Source organism: Mastigoproctus giganteus, chromosome 7 (genome assembly GCF_048544385.1).
Source record: "Mastigoproctus giganteus isolate SK-2022 chromosome 7, ASM4854438v1, whole genome shotgun sequence".
Classification (NCBI taxonomy): domain Eukaryota; kingdom Metazoa; phylum Arthropoda; class Arachnida; order Uropygi; family Thelyphonidae; genus Mastigoproctus; species Mastigoproctus giganteus.
Genome location: NC_143581.1, coordinates 149,699,742 through 149,719,951, shown reverse-complemented (window position 1 = coordinate 149,719,951; position 20,210 = coordinate 149,699,742). Strand labels below are relative to the sequence as shown.

General features: G+C 37.2%; 1 protein-coding gene across 2 annotated transcripts in view; it reads left to right on the top strand.

Annotated features, from left to right (window-relative positions):
- Positions 1-20,210, top strand: part of LOC150083257 (V-set and immunoglobulin domain-containing protein 10-like) — a 571,635-nt gene that overhangs the window by 420,564 nt on the left and 130,861 nt on the right. For both annotated transcript variants that reach the window (XM_090377133.1, XM_090377134.1), the window contains exon 2: positions 16,804-17,009. In XM_090377133.1, coding sequence (XP_090233259.1) covers positions 16,804-17,009 — 206 coding nt within the window. The remainder of the gene's footprint in view (positions 1-16,803; positions 17,010-20,210) is intronic.

Here is a 20,210-nt window from a genome sequence, read left to right as displayed (position 1 = left end):
TGCTGTATAAGGATTATATAGTTGACCTTTATTCTTGCTTTGGTTGGACTACTAAATCTCTTGATCCTAATTAATTGATCCCAGACGGGAATTGCACGTTGTTATTTCCTGGACACATAGCTCGAAGACATGATTAGAGATGGACTAAGAAAATAACAGAATGGTACCCAAGAGGAGCTAAAAGTAAACCTGGAAGACAAAAAGGAGATGAACAGATGAAATTCACGAGTTCGTGGGTAGTAAATGTATGGCCATTGCACAATCAGGGCCTTCATCCTGCAGTGGAATTGAAACGGCTGATGACGACGACGACGATCTCCTGGAAACTCGAATTTTTCATTTAGCTGTTTCTGCAGTGCATGCAATTTACAGACAATATATTGACGATTCATAGTACTTCGGTTATGATGTTGTTGCACAATACCAAAGACAGCTCATCAACTCCTCTTTGATTCTTAATAGAAACCAATGGCAAGCTATCGCCCTATGATATGAAAAAGTTCTTCATAGTGCTTAAAAAATCCGTTAGTTATGTCTTGTCAACAATTTTACTTCGATGTTTCTTGTACATTTGCAGTACTCAACCTTTCTATTTTGCATTTTTAAAATTTGTTAGATTTTAGTACAAGTTTCGTATTCTTCGAAATGCAATATTAGTTGCTGAAGAGGCAGCAACTAATATTGCATTTTGAATTCAATATTAGTCTTGCGGCTTATGTCAGTTGACAGTACTTAAACCTAAGACTACATTGCTGTCTCTGTGATACAGATCTTTGTATATAACCTCGAGAGAGATGGTGGAAAGAAAGTCATTATAAATCAGGTTTGTTTTCTTTGCTTATGAATATTTACACTCCTGATTAATTTTAGAATACATAAAATAGAAAAAAAAAACTTCCTTTGAGAGTCAGAACCATCCTTGTCGTATTAAGAATGACTATTTACATAGTAAAATTAGCCGCACACCATTATACATTTTCTCTTTCAGATCTTTTATGCAAGAAGAAAATAATTTTCTTAGCCATATATATTTCATATTTTCTGCGATATGTTAAAAACGACACGTGATTCTATTATAGCTTTAAAACGACGTTAACGGAATACTTGATATTCCCTAGAATAAGTTTCGTCTCTCGGAAGTGTTTAATAAGAAAGTTCCCTACCCTCGCTTCCTCCCCACTCCCCCAAAAAACTCACTCACTTCGGTATTCCATGGCGACCCTTTGAAGCGCTACGTATCTATGATGGCGCGTTTTCTCTACGCATATTGGTAGCCCATGTTTATGCAGTGTATTTAAATTTTGGACATTTCCTCTTTTATACTTTTAGATCAGAGAGTTCGAGAGGATAGACGTAAAACTTGGTGCGAAGAAACTAGGGGAAAAGAAAACAGGCTTCTTTCTTGAAAATGTGCTCATAGTCCAATACTTGACTTTCCCTTTTTTTTTTTTTTTAAACTTTTCCATTCGAACGACGCGACAGAATAGAAATTGAGAACCGTATGTGTAGAAATACCGCAAACAACACTCACATGGAAACAAAGTTTAATGTAAGAAGGATGGGAGAAGTCAAAGTAAAAATTTTTAATATAAATTCCATTTCGGAAAGGGAAAGTTATATACGCATCCGAGACGAAAGGCAGAAGGTAACAGAAGCTGCCCCAAGCAGTGAGGATTTATTCGTAGTGATAGACAGACACTTTTATTAAAGCTGCATTCCAAATATCTGATTGGAAACATATAATAGAAACGGATAAATAAAAATAAACTATTAATACGTAAAATATCGAAGTGTACGTCCACTTAAAATGTTTAATTAAAATCATACGGTGGTATTGATTTCGAAGACTGTCCTCTCTGCTCATCGGCCATCAAATCGAAGTGCGTGCACGTGCACGCACACAGCAGTGCCAATGGCGTGTGAGCATCTTACAACGTTAGCATGAATTCATCAATAAATTAGTGGCGTGCGATATTTGCTTTGGAAGGCAACTGACCTCTGAGTGCATTCGTAAAGCAGAAATAGAATCCGATAGATTTAGAAATGTCAAAGCGCAGTCTCTTTGGATTGTCTCGTAAACAAAACATTGACTATTTATAAATTCTGGAAGTGGGAAGAAATCGGATTAATACCTACTTTCTCTTGCATGATTAATGCAAGGCGAAGATGAGTTGTGCTCTTTTTGCACGCCCTCTTTCCCTTACATCTCCCAACGACAAGAAACGAACTGTTTCTTGTATTCTATCTTGTGAAATCCTCTGACTGTGTGGTTGCTGTGGAGTATAAGCAGAAAATGTATATTTTTAACATTTTTCATTATTACATAATGATATTCTTCTGTTTAAGTCCTTCAGCTACACCCTGTACTATTACCGCATCGTCACTTTTAATAAATTTCTCAAAATAACCAAACGAAGCGATTAATTTTGTGTTCAGCAGCAAAAGAGATCGTCTGTAAAGGCGCATGTCCGTCCACATGTAATAACTCGACTCCTAACGATGGATTTTCATAAAATTTTATATTTTACTCTCTTAAAAATGATTTATGGTGCATTTCAAAAAATCATTAAAATCGGACATAATGAATCGGGGATTTTTTTTTTTTTTTTTATAAATCCCATAAGCTATCCACGTACCGTATATTATGGTGGAAGTACTCGATATTATGTTTTTACTGTGTGATGATTGGAGGAATAAATGGGTAATGTAGCGGTTGCGCCAAAACGAAATGTGTTCGCACATAAGAGCCCTTGTTTTATGTATAAAAGAATGATGTAAGGAAATGGACTTTTCTGAATTTTCCAAAAAAAAAAAAAAAATTATCGGTTCTGCTTATAAAATTTCATTGGCAGTCTGTTTTTTTTGTGTTCAACCTCCTAAAATTCTGACGCGTCAATTTGTCAGCGAACTAAAGTTTTATAAGAATTATAAGCTGAAGTTCTTTTAAGTCACACAGACAGTAAGCATTTTTGACCTCTTGCGTTTTATTTGTATTTGCTTACGAGGAGTGTTTGAAAAGTCCGTGATCTGTATTAAGAGTTTATTTGAGGAGTCTGGTAACATGTTACCAGTTGTCTTCGATGTTTTCACCCAAACGCCTCACAAGGTATGCATAATATGACCCTGTGACCATCTTTTACTTTATACTGGCCTTTCTGAAGGTTATCACTAGCCACAGTTCATCAGTACCCGCCCCCCAAATAAAAAAAGAAAAAACGATGGCATCATCTTTTCCAGCAGAAGGAATCGACGTGGATTAATTTAGTGAGGGAGGAGAGCTGTTCCCATTGTTTGAATTGCTCCTTTGTCTCTGTCTGGAAATGATGGACCATGCCAAGGAGATTTCCTAGATCTGCTATCAACAACTTTGGAACCCATCGTGTTGACACCTTTTTCATAGGGAGAACCTGTTATTATGTGCTACTCATATTCAGATGAGATACCGAAGAGGCTGGAAATGCACCGAACAGTCACTCATCGATTACTGATAATTAAATGAAGCAATTTGTAAAGAACCTCGAGAGAGAGAGATGGAATTTATAGCTCTTCCGCAGCTGGATCATCTTTCAGGTTGTCCCTTCTTCGTTTAAATTCTACCGCCCACTTTTAACCATGGAATAGGAAGGGACATCTTCTACACTTAATAATTCATTGTAATGAAGTAATTGATTGTAAGGTTTCACTTTATACTCCGAAAATAACTTCGGTTATTTATTATTTTTATTTAGATATTCTAAATGTGGTTTCTGTAAGGATCTTATTTCATTAAAATACGGATAGAGTATGAGAGGCTCCTAAAAGGAATATCTTTAATATTTTCTTTTGGACTCAACGTCATGCTGTTATGTAAAGTTCCTGTTAATAAAGAAGTACTGCTGCTTTTCTCGTTCCGTTAATGGCTTTTATATTAAAAACTTGCATTGTTAAAATTATGTGTGCAGAGAAAGCGCCAAAGCAAATAAGGCTGTGAGGCATTAGTGTATTGTTTGTAAAAATTTCATGTACTGTAGCGTGAATTTTTCTCTTATCTGGACAAAAATCTGAAATGGCAAGTCTCGTCGGTTATCTCGTGCCACTGTGATTAAGGTGTACAAAAATGTATGGGTAAAACCACCTCCCGCCGACAGAATTGTAAAGGATTACGCAAAGTGGAAATTCGTGGTGAACGAAGGGTACAACGCGTTGTACGGGCTGAACGATACGTTACTTTGCGACAGATGACATCGCAATGCGCATCACACTCAGACGACCCAAGAGACATCCTTTCTCCACCCTCACCGCTGAACATTGTCGACAGTGGCTGCTATGGTATCAACAACTCGATGGTTGGACACTGAAGGACTGGAAACCAGTGTACTGGTCGGATAAGTCCAAATACTGGTACAACACGCTGACAACATGAGTCCATGGACCCATCTTTATGGTGTGCAATATCCAGGCAGGTGGCGGTGGTTGCTTAATATGAGGCATGTTTTGTTGGCACAGCAAAACATGCCTAATATTAAGCCAGGTGGCAAAGCCAATGGAGGCGCTCCTGGAACAAAAATCCAGAACGGGCCTCACTAAAATGCAGGACGGTTCTAGAAAATTCTGGAAAAACATTTAACCGAGAAGGAAATAGTTGGTGAAGAGTGAGGAAGTAGACAGAAAGGTAGAGGAAGAAAGAAAAAGACATCCCCTAGAAAAGTAGAAGTTACAAGTTCAATGAAAAAGATAAAAGCAGAGAAATTCTGGACAGTGGCGTCCAATTTTTAATCTCACCGCAATAACGGTGTAAGGAGGAACGTATAGTGGGAGCACAATATGAGCAAGATTTCAGTTCTTATAGAAAACACAGTTCCATTAGTCTTGTCGGTGAATGTCTAATTCAGTGTATAAAAGAACAAGGTTTTCAGACTGTATGAACATAATTTAACATTTGCATGTTAAATCCGACGAAGAAAACATCCAAGTTGTGTAGTATGAAGTGACAAATACGTATGTCACAAAAGCTTATATTCAAGATATCTGTAGAATATGTAACACACAAGGAGTGGTGAGTATTGTCATTGTAATATTCCACGTTATAACGATAGGAACAAAGTAACAAAGCCTATTTACAAATCCAAGTCAGTATAATGTTCAGTCTACTAGTAGAATTATGAGCGAACTTGAAGCCTATTTAAAGCCAAATCCAAGCAAGTAGAATGTCCAGCCAGGTAATATAAATTTATATTTATGACGAGATTTGACAGCAGCTGTTAGGAGACCGTGTGTACACTGCCGCATTGCATTTTTACCTTGACAGTAACGGGCTTTTCTAAGACGATAATGCCTAGTGTTATCGTGCCCACACTATGTACAAGTAGTTTGAGGACCACAGTGAAGATATCACCCATCTTGATTGGTTTCCAAATTCGGCTGACCTCAATTCAATTGAACAACTGTGGGATGTTTTGGAACGCGAAATTAGGCGTATGGACCTGCAACCGTCATCTATTCTGACAGTGGAGAATGTCACAGGCAGCGCGGCTGCAGATCTCTTCTTTGGGGATCTGACGACGTCATCAAGGATCCATGATGATGTCTTCAGACATCTAGTGGAGTCAATGCCTATGCGAATAGTGGCTGTTATTCGTTAGAACGGTGGTCATAATTCAGTGATAACTCATTGTAAGTTAGGTTATTGCTGAATGGCAATTTAATAATTGTTGAACGTGATCTGGAAAGAATTCTGCATTGTCAGGGAAGCTAAGGATAGGTCTATGGTTTGGTCATGATAGATTATGCCAATATTATAATCGCATGGAATAAAATCGATGTTCCATTTGCGTGATGAAAATCGAACTACCAGAAAAACAAAAAAAGAAAGATTGCAATGGTATGTAAACATCTGTGGGATAAAGTTAGCAGGGACAGATCCTAAATAAATTCTCCCATTATGAGTCAGTTTTGATTTGAAAGCATCAGCTCTGCGCTGCATATCAAACCATGTTTATCTAATATTGATAAAGTTCTCAAAAGGTTGTATAGGTAATGTACAAGATGCATTACACCAGTTTTCTCCTGAGGAAGTATTCAATATTTTTATAGCGTTTTGATGTAAGCAGATATTAAAGTATTGCAACGCATGCTTAAAATGAAAATTGAATCGTCTTTCGGGCATTATTTTAAAAATATTTCAGTGGATTTTTTGAATTTTACGAACCCCATTTATATTACAGTATGCTAAACACGTAGCTTTTGAACTTAAATTTGAAAAATGTGCTTGTGTTATCTCGCAACAAATCAATTTTATAGACCCTGTTGTATTTCAAAGAGATCTCTTTTCCACAAAAACAATACACCTACAGTTATCTTAGTGAGACAGATATGATTGGATCCATCGGGAGCCTTATGCTTGAAAGAGGGTTCCTCTTATTAGATTTTCTATGTTTCGTGGTGGTCTACTTTTATATCACTTTCCTCCAAAAAATAAATAACTCATTCCTTGCAGTATACAGTTTCAATATATCTCTTGTTGATAACGAAAATAAATGTTCATAGCTCGAGAGAAGTACATTCTCCAGGCGTTATCTCTGTGAATGTCATGCCGATAATTCTATTACTGAATAAACGCTTTGGAAAAGTAGATCTGTTATTTAATGTGATGTTATATGTATATTATTGAGTATGATTTTTCATGGGAAAGATCTTGGATAAGCGAATACTCGATTAATACAAGTTATTATATTTTTAGCATAAATTTTGTAGAAATATGTAACAAATTTTGGCTTTCTGTGCTTTTTCAGTGGTTACTATCACCGTGTGGGAAAAACGCAGGTTCAAGCTTTGTTTATGTCAAAAACTTTAATGGCGTTTCATAAATGGTGGCCGAGTTAGTCGGTCTTGAGTGAAGATTGCATGGTTTTCATCCAGTAAAACAAACAAACCGACTATATTCACGCTTTAGTTACTTTGCTTAAAATTGTTTAAAAAAGTAGCCATTTTTTCTTTTTATTTAGACGCTTTGGTGATAAATTTGCAGAAGACAACAAACTGGATCCAACCTTAGTGAAACCTTCAGATGAGGTACTGTGATTTTGAGGAAGTTCTAATATTGGTGTTTGGGTCCACTGTTGAGGTCACTGTTTGTTGAAAGGGTCGGTATGATTTTTTTCGGTACAGCATATGTAGAATATCCTTATGTCGTCTTTATCGTAAAATTCTTGATAGGTCAAAGTAACTGACTGAAGAAGTTTACATCTGTTTCGAAAACTTGAGATAAATTCTTTGGTAAGCTTCTGCTTTTCAAAGTTTAAAAGCCTCTTCTTTTTGAGACTGGGAAAAACAGTTCGAAATAAGTTCTAAACGTCTAAGTGGCTTTTGTGACTTGATCATTTATTAGAATCATTATTAGCCCTGACTCTTGTCCAAAGATGGAACTGAAACGTTTAATCTTACTTTTCTTTTGTCTTCTGCATGGTCCAAAAAAAAAAAAAAACAAAAGAAGCCATATTAGGGTCACCCAAGAAGAACCTCATCTATCCGTATGTGTTCTGTGATTATTTTTGATTAACGAAAACCTCGAATTTCCAGAAGGAAAAATCCTTGTTGTCCTCGTCTCAGACCAATAGCGATTATGACCACTGTGCTAACCACGAACGCTTCTCAGTGGATCATCTTGGCAAATCTCTTACTGCTGAGAATCATTATATTCATTGATTACTAAATGGTGATGTGACTGAGACCGTTTTGTTCGAAAAAAAACTTTTTTTTATCCAATAACAAACATAAGATCAACTATCTTATGTTTGTTATTGGAAGTTAAAAAAAACCAAGAATTCTTTAAATTTTTACGGGATTAGAACCTAGACCTTTTCCTGCGCAGTATGGGGGAAGAGATTGTAATAACTATTTCGGCCACGAGAGTATATTTTAGCTGGTGTGTATGAGTTTTCCAGTAAACGACGATCAGAATTACCTCAAATAACTGAATGCATAAATCTTTCACTGAAGAAACGAGTGCTTGCCCTAAAAACAAATGTAACTTGGAACTCGTCAGGGAATAAGTTTCTCGTGATCTGCCAAGTAAATGCACCCTTGATTCGGGTTCCAGAAAAGGATAGTAAAATGTAGACTGCTCTGTTCGAAGGTAGTCTTGTTTTATTGGGAGAATTTATTATCAGGGGAATTGGTAAAAAAATTTGTAATAAAGATAGGTGGTCCAGAACCAACAATTGATATTACCAACAGATTGTCAGATTTTAAGGGAGGTAAAGATTGATATTTATTACATAAAGCGGTCCCAGCCAACCAATGGCAATCCCGCTGTCAGTTACACATAATTTAGCGGTACTCGTATATACTCCCTCTCCTGTTTGCCCAAGTACAGGGAGGGAAACAACCTGCCATGACCAAAAAAGATTGATATGAACAAATCGAAAAATAATCAAATTACATAAAAAATAAAATATGCATATAATTAAATTTCAGACAAAGTCCAAACTTCATTGGAAAGATCTGCATCTGTTCACAGTCTGTTGGAAAGCCAGCAGTGCTAGGAGCTGCCGAGAACAGAAATGCCAGCACAAGGAGCTGGAGTTGCAGTGGATATAGCAAACTCAGGCCTCCACGATTTCACAGAATTCAAGGTAATTCGGCAGACACCATACCGCATTACAAATCCAAGACTTCCAGATGCAGAAGAGTCTTCCACCTAAGAAATATTGCAGTTGCAAAGGCTTGGAAAGCCAAGAAGTTCTCCTGTTTATCAACTAGAATTGTCTCGTAGCCTTCTGCCATAAGATTGAGATTACTAACGTGAGATACCAATTCAATTCGTAGATCGCAGTACTCCTCACAGTTGTACATACTACGTTCCCATGATTCTCTTTCGCCACAATGGCAACTAGATCTTTCATTAATTCCTAAATCATGCAACTTTGCATTAATTGAACCATGACCAGTTAATAAGAACATAGCTTGTAAGTTTGGGGCAAACCATTTGAATTTTATCGAGGCTGCATTTCTTAAATCTGGGAAAAAATTTTGTGTAATCTGCCCTTTATCACAAACACTCCAACGCTCTTGCCAGACTTTTACCAAAGCATCCCAGATTCTTGTCCTTTCCTTCCTGGGATCTGCCAAAATGTCCACTTGTATATTCAGAAAAGAACAGGGAATGACACGGCGAATGAAGTAAGCCAATGCACAATACAATGAATGCAGATCAATAGGCAATTTTTCAGTCACAATCTGCAAAGCTAGAGTCGACACAGTTCTGGATGACATGCACATCCTAAGGAGCATTACTCTTTGAATGGAACTAAAAACCTTTCCACTTACGTGTTCTAACCAAATTGGTGCACCATATGTTACCATGGAAATAAATACACATTCATATAGCAAGTTCAGCGCCTTGCCTTTTATTCCCCATCCAACTCTAGTGATTCGAGTAATCATCCCAACAATATCACCTTTTCTGATAGATAAGTAAATGTGAGTTGAAAGTCAAAGATCCGTCAAACATAATGCCTAGATATTTTAATTAAGGGAGGTAAAGAGAGAGCATTATTATTCATGTGGGGGACTAACGATTTGACATTAAACGCACAAGGCCTGACCTTCTGTTGGGTAAATATAGAAATATGCTGAAAAAATGCCGCGAGTTAGGTCAGAATGTGTCTGAAATTCTGCCCAGACACGATAGGAGGGAGTATATGCTGAAAGCCTTCTGGATTAGCTCGAGACTTGAGGGCATCTCTAAGGGGGAGGGGTTTATCAGTTTGGCCCGCATTTGCAGGTAGAAGGAATCTATTTTGTAGAGATGGTATTCGTTTGAACAAAGATGTGCAAGGATTATTGGCAGCATAATTGAGGATACCTTAAGGGTTTAGGGAAACTGCTATTTAGGAGGAAAAGGTTAATTTAAATCTGCGTTTATCTGATTATGCTTGCAGTCACCTCAAGATTAAGTAAACCCCAATAACTAAACGTAGTTCTAAGAGTGAAGTTGGTAACTACAGACCGATAAGTTTGACTTTAATGTTAGGAAAAACCTTAGAAGGAATGATTAAGACTGGAATCCAGGGATATTTAGATAGATTTGGAAATCTGAAGAACACGCGACATGATTCTATTAAGGCAAAATCGTGTTTAACTAACCTAGTAAGCTATTGTGACACAGTTAACTATGAGCTGGATGTTGGGAAAAATTTCAGCTTCATTTATTTGGATTTTAGAAAAGCATCTGAGTCGGTATCTCATGAGAAAGTACTGTCTAAGCTGGAACATGTTGGGATAACTGGGTGTATACAGGGCTGAAGGAAGAGGGTTGTAATTAGTGGATATTCTTCAGGGTGTACCGTCAGGAGTGGGATCCTTCAATGATTGGTTCTTGGCAAATATTGTTTCTCATTTTCAGAAATAAGATAGAAGAAGAGATAAATAGCGTCATATCAAAATTTGCAAACGATGTAAAGATTGGTACAGTCGTGAATGATCAGTTCCAAGTAGCACGGATTCAGGGTGACTTAAACAGCCTGCAAGAATGGTCACAAAAGTAGTAGCTAAGTTTTAATGAAGCTGAATGCAAGGTCTTACATTTGGGGAAGAGCAACTGCAAAATAATTTATATACTTGGTGAAGTTGAGTTAAAAACAGCAGAGGAAGATAAGGATCTATGAGTTACGATACGAGGAGATATGGAGGTTTTTGAACAGTGTAAACAGGCAGCTAGCCCATGATGACTTTCGATGATATTTCAAACAATATCTTATAGAGATAGGGAGGTCATTATCCCACTGTATAAGGTAATTTTAAGGCCGCATTTGGTCCAAATATGGAGACCTCATATGAAAGAAAGGAATGGTGAGATCGGCCAAAGGAAAAGCGTATGAGGAAAAACTCCGATTATGTGGGCCAGGGACTTGGCAACCAGGCACCTCAGACGAATTAGTAAAATGAATGAAAGTGGAATTTTCACTGTTATCAAAAATTTCAGAACTAATGGGAATAGATTGAAATTACAGGGAGTGAAGTTTAGATTAGATCGTAGTTTTGCCTGTATGAAGTGGGAAGCATGTAATTTGTATTTTATGATGTTTTGGTGTTTTTTTTTTGCCAGTGCAGCAGAAGCCTGTAGCTTTCTTGCACTATAGGGCAAATACTATTACTATAACCTCGTAGCCAACAAATCACAGTTGTATCTTATTTTCTTGTTAAAAAAATTATAAAAATTTTACGTTCGATAACATCCATCTAGCAAAAATGTGATTTCTGGAGTCTTAACCTCTGATATTTCTTGGCACAGACCCATTTATGGCTTTATTAGCTACAAGAAATGTAGGTCTTTGGCCGGTGTTGGTTTCTTCTGAACGATGAATGTCAACACTACAAATAACAAAACTGCTCTCACTTTTAAGGGGCCCTCCTCAGAATTGCCTGTTTTGTTTTGTTTTGTTTTTTTTGCGCGCAGACATTAACAACAACTGAAGGTAACATTAATATCGCTGAAAAGCCAGAAACGTTTTTGTCTTCCTTCACTTACTATTATCATCAGCCATTTTCAATCCTCTGCAGGATGAAGGCCTCTCCAGCAACTTTCCAGTTCCTTCTGTTTTGCGCAATGGCCATCCATTTACTACACACAAACTCATGAATTTCATCTATCCATCGCCGTTGTCTTCCAGGTACTATTGTATTTCTCAACTATTTTAATTATAACGTTTTGTACATGACGGATTCTTCGCGGATAGCATTGTGGATAGTATCTACTGTGATATCCGCGGTTTGAATGCTCTCAACGACGCCAAGAACTTTTATAGGCGTTTTTTCTCGTGGAAAATGTTGCTGATAATTAACCATTCAAGCGGACCTCAAAACATACAATTTAAAGACATAATATGCACGGGTAGATAAGGCAATTCTTGGGTTTGTGCATGATGAAGTCGTAATATTTTAATTTCTGTCTCTAACCAGCTTGTTTTCGTAAGGCATTTTTATAGCGATTGTCGAAGAGCAGACATGTGGACTTATCCCTCCAGGGGCTCACATCTGGTGAGTATGGGCTTGGCACACCCAGGGTCCTGAGCTGGATATCATCATTCTTCTCTTTCTTGGTGATTTCCTTCTACATCTCTCTCTCTCTCTCTCTCTCTCTCTCTCTGGGTCCTAGGGTAAATTAAATTTTTTTTGGCTGGGGCAGTATAAGCCTCAGGCTTCCTTGCACCATATGGCTAATAATAATAATTGCAAACAAAAGTACGTGGAGGACCGATATAATAATTTCATATAAATTTTCAAAAGAAGCTAGATATTTTTATAGTAGTAATTCTGTCGTGAGAAAAACGTTAATGCGATATTTAACTGCTACGAAACTCAATATCGAGTAAGTATAGCGACAATTTTTTATGTGGTAATGAATTTATTGAAAATCGAAGTCGAATCTGGATGTCCAAATATTTTTTTCCACTAAAGGGTTGAAGATAATGTTTCTGTACCCAATTACGAAACAGGATGCGCTGTTCGGTAAAGAATTAAAAAAATATACAATAGTTACAGAGTTTGACAAGAAAAAAACAATTTTCATTTGAAGAAAATACGATAATTTATTTTCTTGGGTAGTACAATATCGAATAAAGTACAACAAATATAAAAATTATTATGGATTGATTTCGATCTCACATTTTGCATGGACGATTAACCATTGCCACTCAGCATAACTTGTATTTTCTTTTTTATATGTAAGAAAAATACATATAAAATTGTTGGCCATGATTCTTCTTGGAGAGAAGCCGTTAATTCCCATGAATAGTCAACCGCTTCTTTTATTTAATTGAAGGTTTCCCCCTTTAGGAAATTTCGATTCAGAATTAGAATAAAATCCTGCTTTTCTAAATTGTATGCAAAGTACATTAAATGAGCAGGGTCTACCACTGCTCATACTTCAACACTTGACATTGCGCGTGCCTCTATTTGAATAAAACCGGGGTTGGCCATCCTCACGTGAGTAACTTTAGTCCGCATTAACTTTAATGAAATATGTGTGGGTCACAAAGAATATAAACGCCGCATTTTCTTTTAATTAGGAGTGGCAAATTTGCGTGCACCTGCCTTGGCTTTTCGTGCAGTACAGGTATATGAGTATGTCCGAAGGAACCCACACACAAGATTGCTATCCAGTGCGGATCTTCAAACTCATATATAATTAAAGTACGTAAGACTACCTGAGGCTAAGCGTTACTCATTATTTTCTAATGATTCTCAAGAAAGTCATCTGTCAGAGTTTTGAAGGAGAGTTGACCTTCCTGTCATATTAAATAATTATGGTGTCGTTTAGGTAACAAGCGTAATTATGAGGATGGAAAAAATGTGACCTATAATCACAATATTTAACTAGCATACCTCAGGAAGTAGTCTGTCCGGTAAGTTTGCTATTTACATGGTACAAGAGTCGCTGTGCTGAAGACCCAAAAGATACCCGCCCACTAGAATCCTCCAGATGCCTGTACCACTTACAGGGGCGCTTAATAATGGAGTTGCCAAATTGATTTGTTGAACAATAGCAGTTCAATTGCGTGGCATGGTGTGCATGTCGCTTGTTTTTACATTATTCTGGTAAGGGTGGACATATGATGTACCGTGTGTACTCAATCTTTGTCATCTTTGCGTTGAACGTGATCATGACGTTTATTAGCCAACTGCCGGTTTTATCAACCTATAAAAAAGTTGATCCTTATATTGAGTAGAAATGTATTTGAAATTAATAGTTAATGAACTGAGATTTCTTTCTTAAAACACCTTTTATGTGCACAAAACTTGGTTAGTAGGAAGCACATTGAAACATAATAAATCGCGATTTATCGTTCACTTTCCTCTTTTAGTAAGATCATTGAATGTAGGATGCTTTTGCAATTGTTCGTATCATACTGGTGTTCTTTGGAGACTTATTCGCAAACAAATGGTTAAAAAATATATATAGTTTAAATCGTCATTAAAAACAACGCTATTTTTTTGCATTTGTTTTTTATGAGATCGCATGCGAGCCGAAGTCTCCGAGTAAGTTTTCTTGTGCTCCAGAAATCGATATATGCTAATTCCCCACACCATCAGTCTCATTTTGTCATAAATACTACATCTGCCCTGGCTATCGTGCTGCTTAAAAGACGGCAGGAATCCAGTGTAATGGGCCCTCGTCGTCACAGCCAGCTGCCGCATGATATATGCTCCTCCATCCATGAACCCGTCTTCTTTCTTCCTTGCAACCGGCTGCCATGACAGCCGACAGTTGCTGCCGATTAAGTAACAAGAACGTTTTGTCTCATGCATATCAAGATATGTCACGTTATATGCCGCGCTAAACCAATTTGTGTTTGAAACGATGCAGCTTATTTGCATTTCAAAGAGCTTATATGTGAATTTAGTCTCGCTCGGTACCAGTGGGACTCAAATGGAATTTTAAATACCACCGAGGAATTTTTAAACTGCTGTTTGTATAATGAAGGCCCAAAGCTTTGTGATGAGAAAAAAGTCATTTGGTTTTATTCGCTGTCAGCCATGATGGGTAACGCAAAGACTAGGTTCAACCTTATTGCGGATATGGGCCGGGTTCGAACTTTTTGCGGCTAAGTTAGTTAGTCTCATTCGAGAGCTGCTTGGGTTTGTCTTCAGCAAACAGAACGACGAACACAGTGTGGGCTAAAGTTAGTTTGTAATAAACAGTTAAATATGATGGTGTAAGGGAGTACTTCTCCCGAGAGTAGGAATTTATATTTTAAATTAATAAAATTTAACGTTTAGCGTTTCAAGTCGTCCAAACGTATGAGACAATGTTTGTCTCTGCCTAAGCAAAAATAAGAGGTCGCTAGACGCTTGTCCTTTGTCAGGAACATTGCCGGAAGTCGTTTTTATGGTGCTTTGTATTGTTTCGTGGAGATATGGAGTGGAACAACACATGAATTGAACGAACACTCCGTCACTGCCACAGGCCGAGTCGGCAATGATTTCCTCACACGACGGGGAAGGTTACGTGTAAACTTTACCAACATCATTCGTTGCTGTTCTGGTCAAGAGAAGGATCGCGCGATTTCCACACAAATTTTGTGAGATAATATTTTAATTTTTTTTTTAAAATGTAACGTGTTTTAATTCACACCTGGAACATTTATGATTGATGCTTCGCACGAAGGAAAAAAAAATCCAGGTAAATGATGCTGATAAAGAGAGATATTTGTACGAATATATTCGCTTTTGTTCTTGGAAACAGAACTTCCATCTGAGTTCTAATCTCCCAAAAAAAACATAAGTAATTCTTTAGAAGGAACGGATGTGGGATAACCTGAGTTTTGTACTGCAATGGGGTGGAGAATTGAATGTTATCCGTTAATACCAACGTTTATTTAATCTTTAACCATGTCCTCTCCACATTATTACATTTAAAAATAAAATTGTATTGAATTTTTCGTCAAAACCACAGGAAGTCAAACGGGACCTAGGAATATATTTACACTGCGTTAACAAAAGTATGAGGAGGCCATAGGATAATGATATGACTTGCAAAATACCCAGTAAGCATTTTAGTGGTTAGAAATAGGGTAATTTAATAAACTGTAACCTAGATGCACAATGAAAAAAAAAAAAAGACTTCATTTGTTCAATCAGTGGTGTTTCTCACAATGTACGTACTGGACAACATACGCTGTTTCTTTTGTTATTAAAGGGATGCTAACATGCATTCTTATCAAAACTAAAATGGTCTTGGGCAGGACACATAGCACGAAGACATGATGACAGATGGACTAAAAAAATAACAGAATGGTACCCAAGAGGAGCTGGATAGATGAAATTCAGTAGTAGAAGGAAATGGATGGCCAGTGCTCAAAACAGAAGGAACTGGAAAGTTGCTGGAGATGCCTTCATCCTGCAGTGGATTGAAAATGGCTGATGATGATGAACATGCATCTGGACGTTTTCATGGAAACTATATATGACTTGTTAAATGTAATGGCGTTACTGTGCGTTAAACACCAGTGCAACTAAGGTCATGAGGGTTTCTAATCGCTAACCTGAATACAATAAACCACGGTATTGCTTGTTAGACGTCGTGCTATGTCAGTAATGGTTCTCTTTTGATACTCAGTGTAGCGATAGATGTCACCCCAGGTTGGAGTTTCAATTTCTTCAGAAGACTGGAAGCTATTGTTTTCTTTCCATTGAACTGACGGCCGATCTAAAGGAAAAGATAACAAAAGAAGAATTAATTCCACGAAAAGCTATATATAAGAAAATTTTACACATTTCCAAAAATATTTATTGAATGAGTTTAATAATCTTTAGGTTATTAATTTGTTTTCGAGATCTTTGCATGAGTATATCAGTCTACTTCCACTTAATATACTCCAAAGTCCACTCTGTAGTATCTCGGGAATTGGAACAAGTACTGTTGTACGTACGTGTTCTCCTGATGATTAATTAAGACTTTGCGGGGGGAAGGGGGCTTTTGGAGACATAAACCGATACGTAACTATAAGTGGTTGACTTAATTAAGTGAATTTTGTATTTAATCAACTTCATATAACCTTTCGGTCTCGTGCGCTTTGGGAATCTGTCCAAGTACACGCGCAATATTCCAATATAGACAGTAATTACAGAGTCAATCTGGTGTTTAATGTATTGAGAACCGCGATATTTCTGTTGACTTAGTCACGGATCGTCAGCTTGCGTATAAATTTTATATTCAACTTCTATTGGCATCATTATAGGTTTGGTACAAAGTATTTAAGACTTATTGAAATGATTATAGGATAAAACCAATTAAACTTGATGATTTTATTTTTTGTACAGGGATAGAAGTCAGTTCTGATGTTTTGGTGAGGACAGAGCGAAGTTTTGGAGGGTCCAAAGTAGAGCCACCGTCTAGACCAAATTCCTATTGGGACGATCCCCATTATAGACCATATTTCGATAACAGCACGGAGAGAAATGTCACAGCCCAACTTGGAAAAACAGCGTACCTACACTGCCGGATACGGCAACTTGGAGACAGAACGGTAAGTTTTTTTTTTCCAAATGATTCTCTTTTGTCCTTGCCAAAATGAATAATATCAGCAGAACTTCCTCTCCCATTCTTCAAATGCATACGATCAATGTACATCCAAGGGCTAGCCTTGTTTGGATGATTTTGAAATCCGATGTTCTGCAAAAAATTCGGATCTAGTGAAAGAATCATGAAGAAAATGTGCGTTTTGCACAGGACCTCGAGCAAGTTCACCACAGAACGTAGCAACTCCAAACCAGTAGTTTTAAAATCATTATCCATGGGGCATTTTCATTAAACTCAAACCAAATGCGCTCTGAATTTCCGGTATAAGTTACTAGCTAAATCGCGATGCAAAACTTCTCTTTCAAGGCAGCAATATAAACTAATAAAGCCCGTTGTGCAGCATGTCACGCGAGACCGCTGATTACGTGCTGTCACTGTAGAGTAACAATGCGCGCTCTGCCAGATTTCGTGACTTCATTATGTACGACAGATATTAGAAGATAAAGTTGACTGTTCTCAAATCAAACATTGAAGTTTAATTAGCGAATTACGAGAAACGAAAGATTAATTACAATCGTTGTGATGTAATAGTCCCCATAGCTTTGTTCCAGGCTCATTTTGAAATCTTTCCTTTCCTTTGTTCTTCCGCTTGTAAATTGAAAGTTGTAGTCAGGTTACTTTTAAGAAGCATTGGAAAATTATGTAATTAAATGAATCGATCATGATTCTTTAGCGATAGGTGAAAAGTGTTTATTAATGTTTTTGTACGTCTTTATTTGGCGCAGAGGTCATATTGAATGAAATAAATTAGAAAGACATGTCCAGTGGTTAAGGAGAATGTTGTGGTTGCATTTAAGAAATTCATCAGATCGTTTGCAGATTTCGCTTTAATTTTTATTCAAAGGAGATGGCCATTTGGAATTATTATTGTAGTAATGGCTTGAACGCAGCCTCAATCCATGGACATTGAGGTCTTTGATTCCTGAGGAATCTCATTTGCTACTTCAGTCCATTCGTTCCAATCTTTTTTGTAGTAGTAGGACGTTGCCACTGCCCTGTATTATTAGTTGGAGATGTGCACACAAACTGATTTTAAGAAATTAATCTCAAATATACACGCGTGTTCATTTCTAATCTTTACGAGAAGAGATCGATAAAGCTGACAGGTTTCATTTTAAATGCAAATGTGTGGCAATGGTTGACGGCGGAGACAGCTCTTTGAAATACCATTCGATTGTACCTTCCCAGTCAATAATTTGTGAGGCTAAAAGTTATTTGAGACACTTTCCATATACCAATAGTCAACAAACACTGGCTGAAGAGTCGAACTTAGAATAAGAGTGCGTGCTGACACAGGCTCGTGATTTCGCAATTAACATGCAGTCAAATGAAAGAGTGGTAGCTTTTTTTTATGTCTCTATTTTGAACCGTTCTGGCAGTCATATATACTAACGTGTTCTTGGGGGGAAAGAGCTGGAACTTCTCAATTCTGTTATGTATCCTGACCGGTTATGAATATTTAACGAGGGAGAACAAATCACGAATAGCCCTCGGAAGGAACAATCTACTCTCTGATTGCTTGCGTGTGCATCAAGGTGATACGTACTCGAGGACTCGATTAAAAATAGAATACCGCTTTTTCTGCGTAATTATCTCGCATCTAATCCCATTTATCAGAATGGCAACACTACCCGAAGATGATATTGATTCATATACGGTCTTTAGAAATCTACCTCCAACGTATTTGAATGATAAGGGCGAAGTTGACAATACAAACATGTTATAGACGTATTATATACGGCCCAATATCATGTATTTTTTGTAACTTTGGAATGAAGGATTTTTCATCCTTCTTCGATGTGGGATGTCTTTCGTCCAGCTTGTATCGCTGTCTCGAAATCAACGCCTACAAGATGAGTGGAATACGTTCTTTGAACAGTCCATCATAAAGCAATGGAAACAACCCTAAATTGTTTCGGGGTATTAAACTATGGAAGAATAGTTAGTCTTAACTGTGTCTACAGCAATATTAGAAGTTGAACCCTTGGTTAGGAAAAGTAATTCTGAAATAACGAGGGGTGGTGGGTGATGCTTATTATCAAAAGCAAATACATAATGAGAGTGGATGTAATTGTATGTTAGAGAATATTCTTGAAGTTATTGGACGAATGCATTTGAATTATGGAATTCAAAGAAACCTTTAACGTATATATACCATTGAGGATGCAGGGAAAGTGCTGCACATGAGAAATCAGTATACACTGAGCGACATGTCCTCAATCGCTGATGCTTCTAGAACCCTACAGCGGGGACAAGGAATATTTTGTATGACAGTGTATTTAGATTTTAGCAAAGCATTTGGCTCCGTCCCTCCTGGATGGTTATTCTTCAAATTGCTGTCGCTCACTGTTATTTCTGATTTTGATAAAGGGTGTGATGTCAAATATTTGCAGAGTCGTTAATGGTCATTAGGAAGCAGTGCTCCTTCAGGATGACTTGAACAGGCTTCAAGAATGGTGAGCAGAAAAGTGGGTGCTATGTTTTTATGCAAGTTCTTACACTTGGTGAGGTTGATTTTAAAACTGTAAGGGGTAATTGTAAACTGCATTCAAAGACTGGCAACTAGACACTTTAGAGGAAGTTTTGTTTTAGACAGTGAGTAAATAATTATACTTCTGCACGAACCGAAACACTGATTTTTTTTTTTTTTGCGTTACAGTTCTTTCGATCTAACCTCGAGAAGAGTTTGATTTGGGAATATCATGACGTGATGTGATCTTCGCGCAGTAACGATTTATGTACTCTAATTATTTAATCCTCAACTTATTTGAATATCTAACATGAGGGCAAGTTAGGCCAGAGACGGTTGTATCTGAGAGTTTTGCGTCATCTTCAAAGAGCAAATGCTTTTTTGTAAGGGAGAAATTTGAAAGGCTGGTAGTGCTATGGTATCTTAAAAGAGTTTATCAAGTTGAGTGTTATATCAGAGTCTGTAAATTGCAATGCTGATCAAATTCCTCTGGGCTATTTAACTTATTATCACAAAAAATAGAGTCACTTTTATTTAAATATTGGAGTATTATAAAGGATATTCCATTAGGTTAATTTGGTGCTACTTGAAGTGATTAGAGAGCTATTCATTTTTCAATAATGTGTGGACTTGGTATTTGGAAATTTTACCAATTAAGTGCTCTAGTTTCTCCGCAGT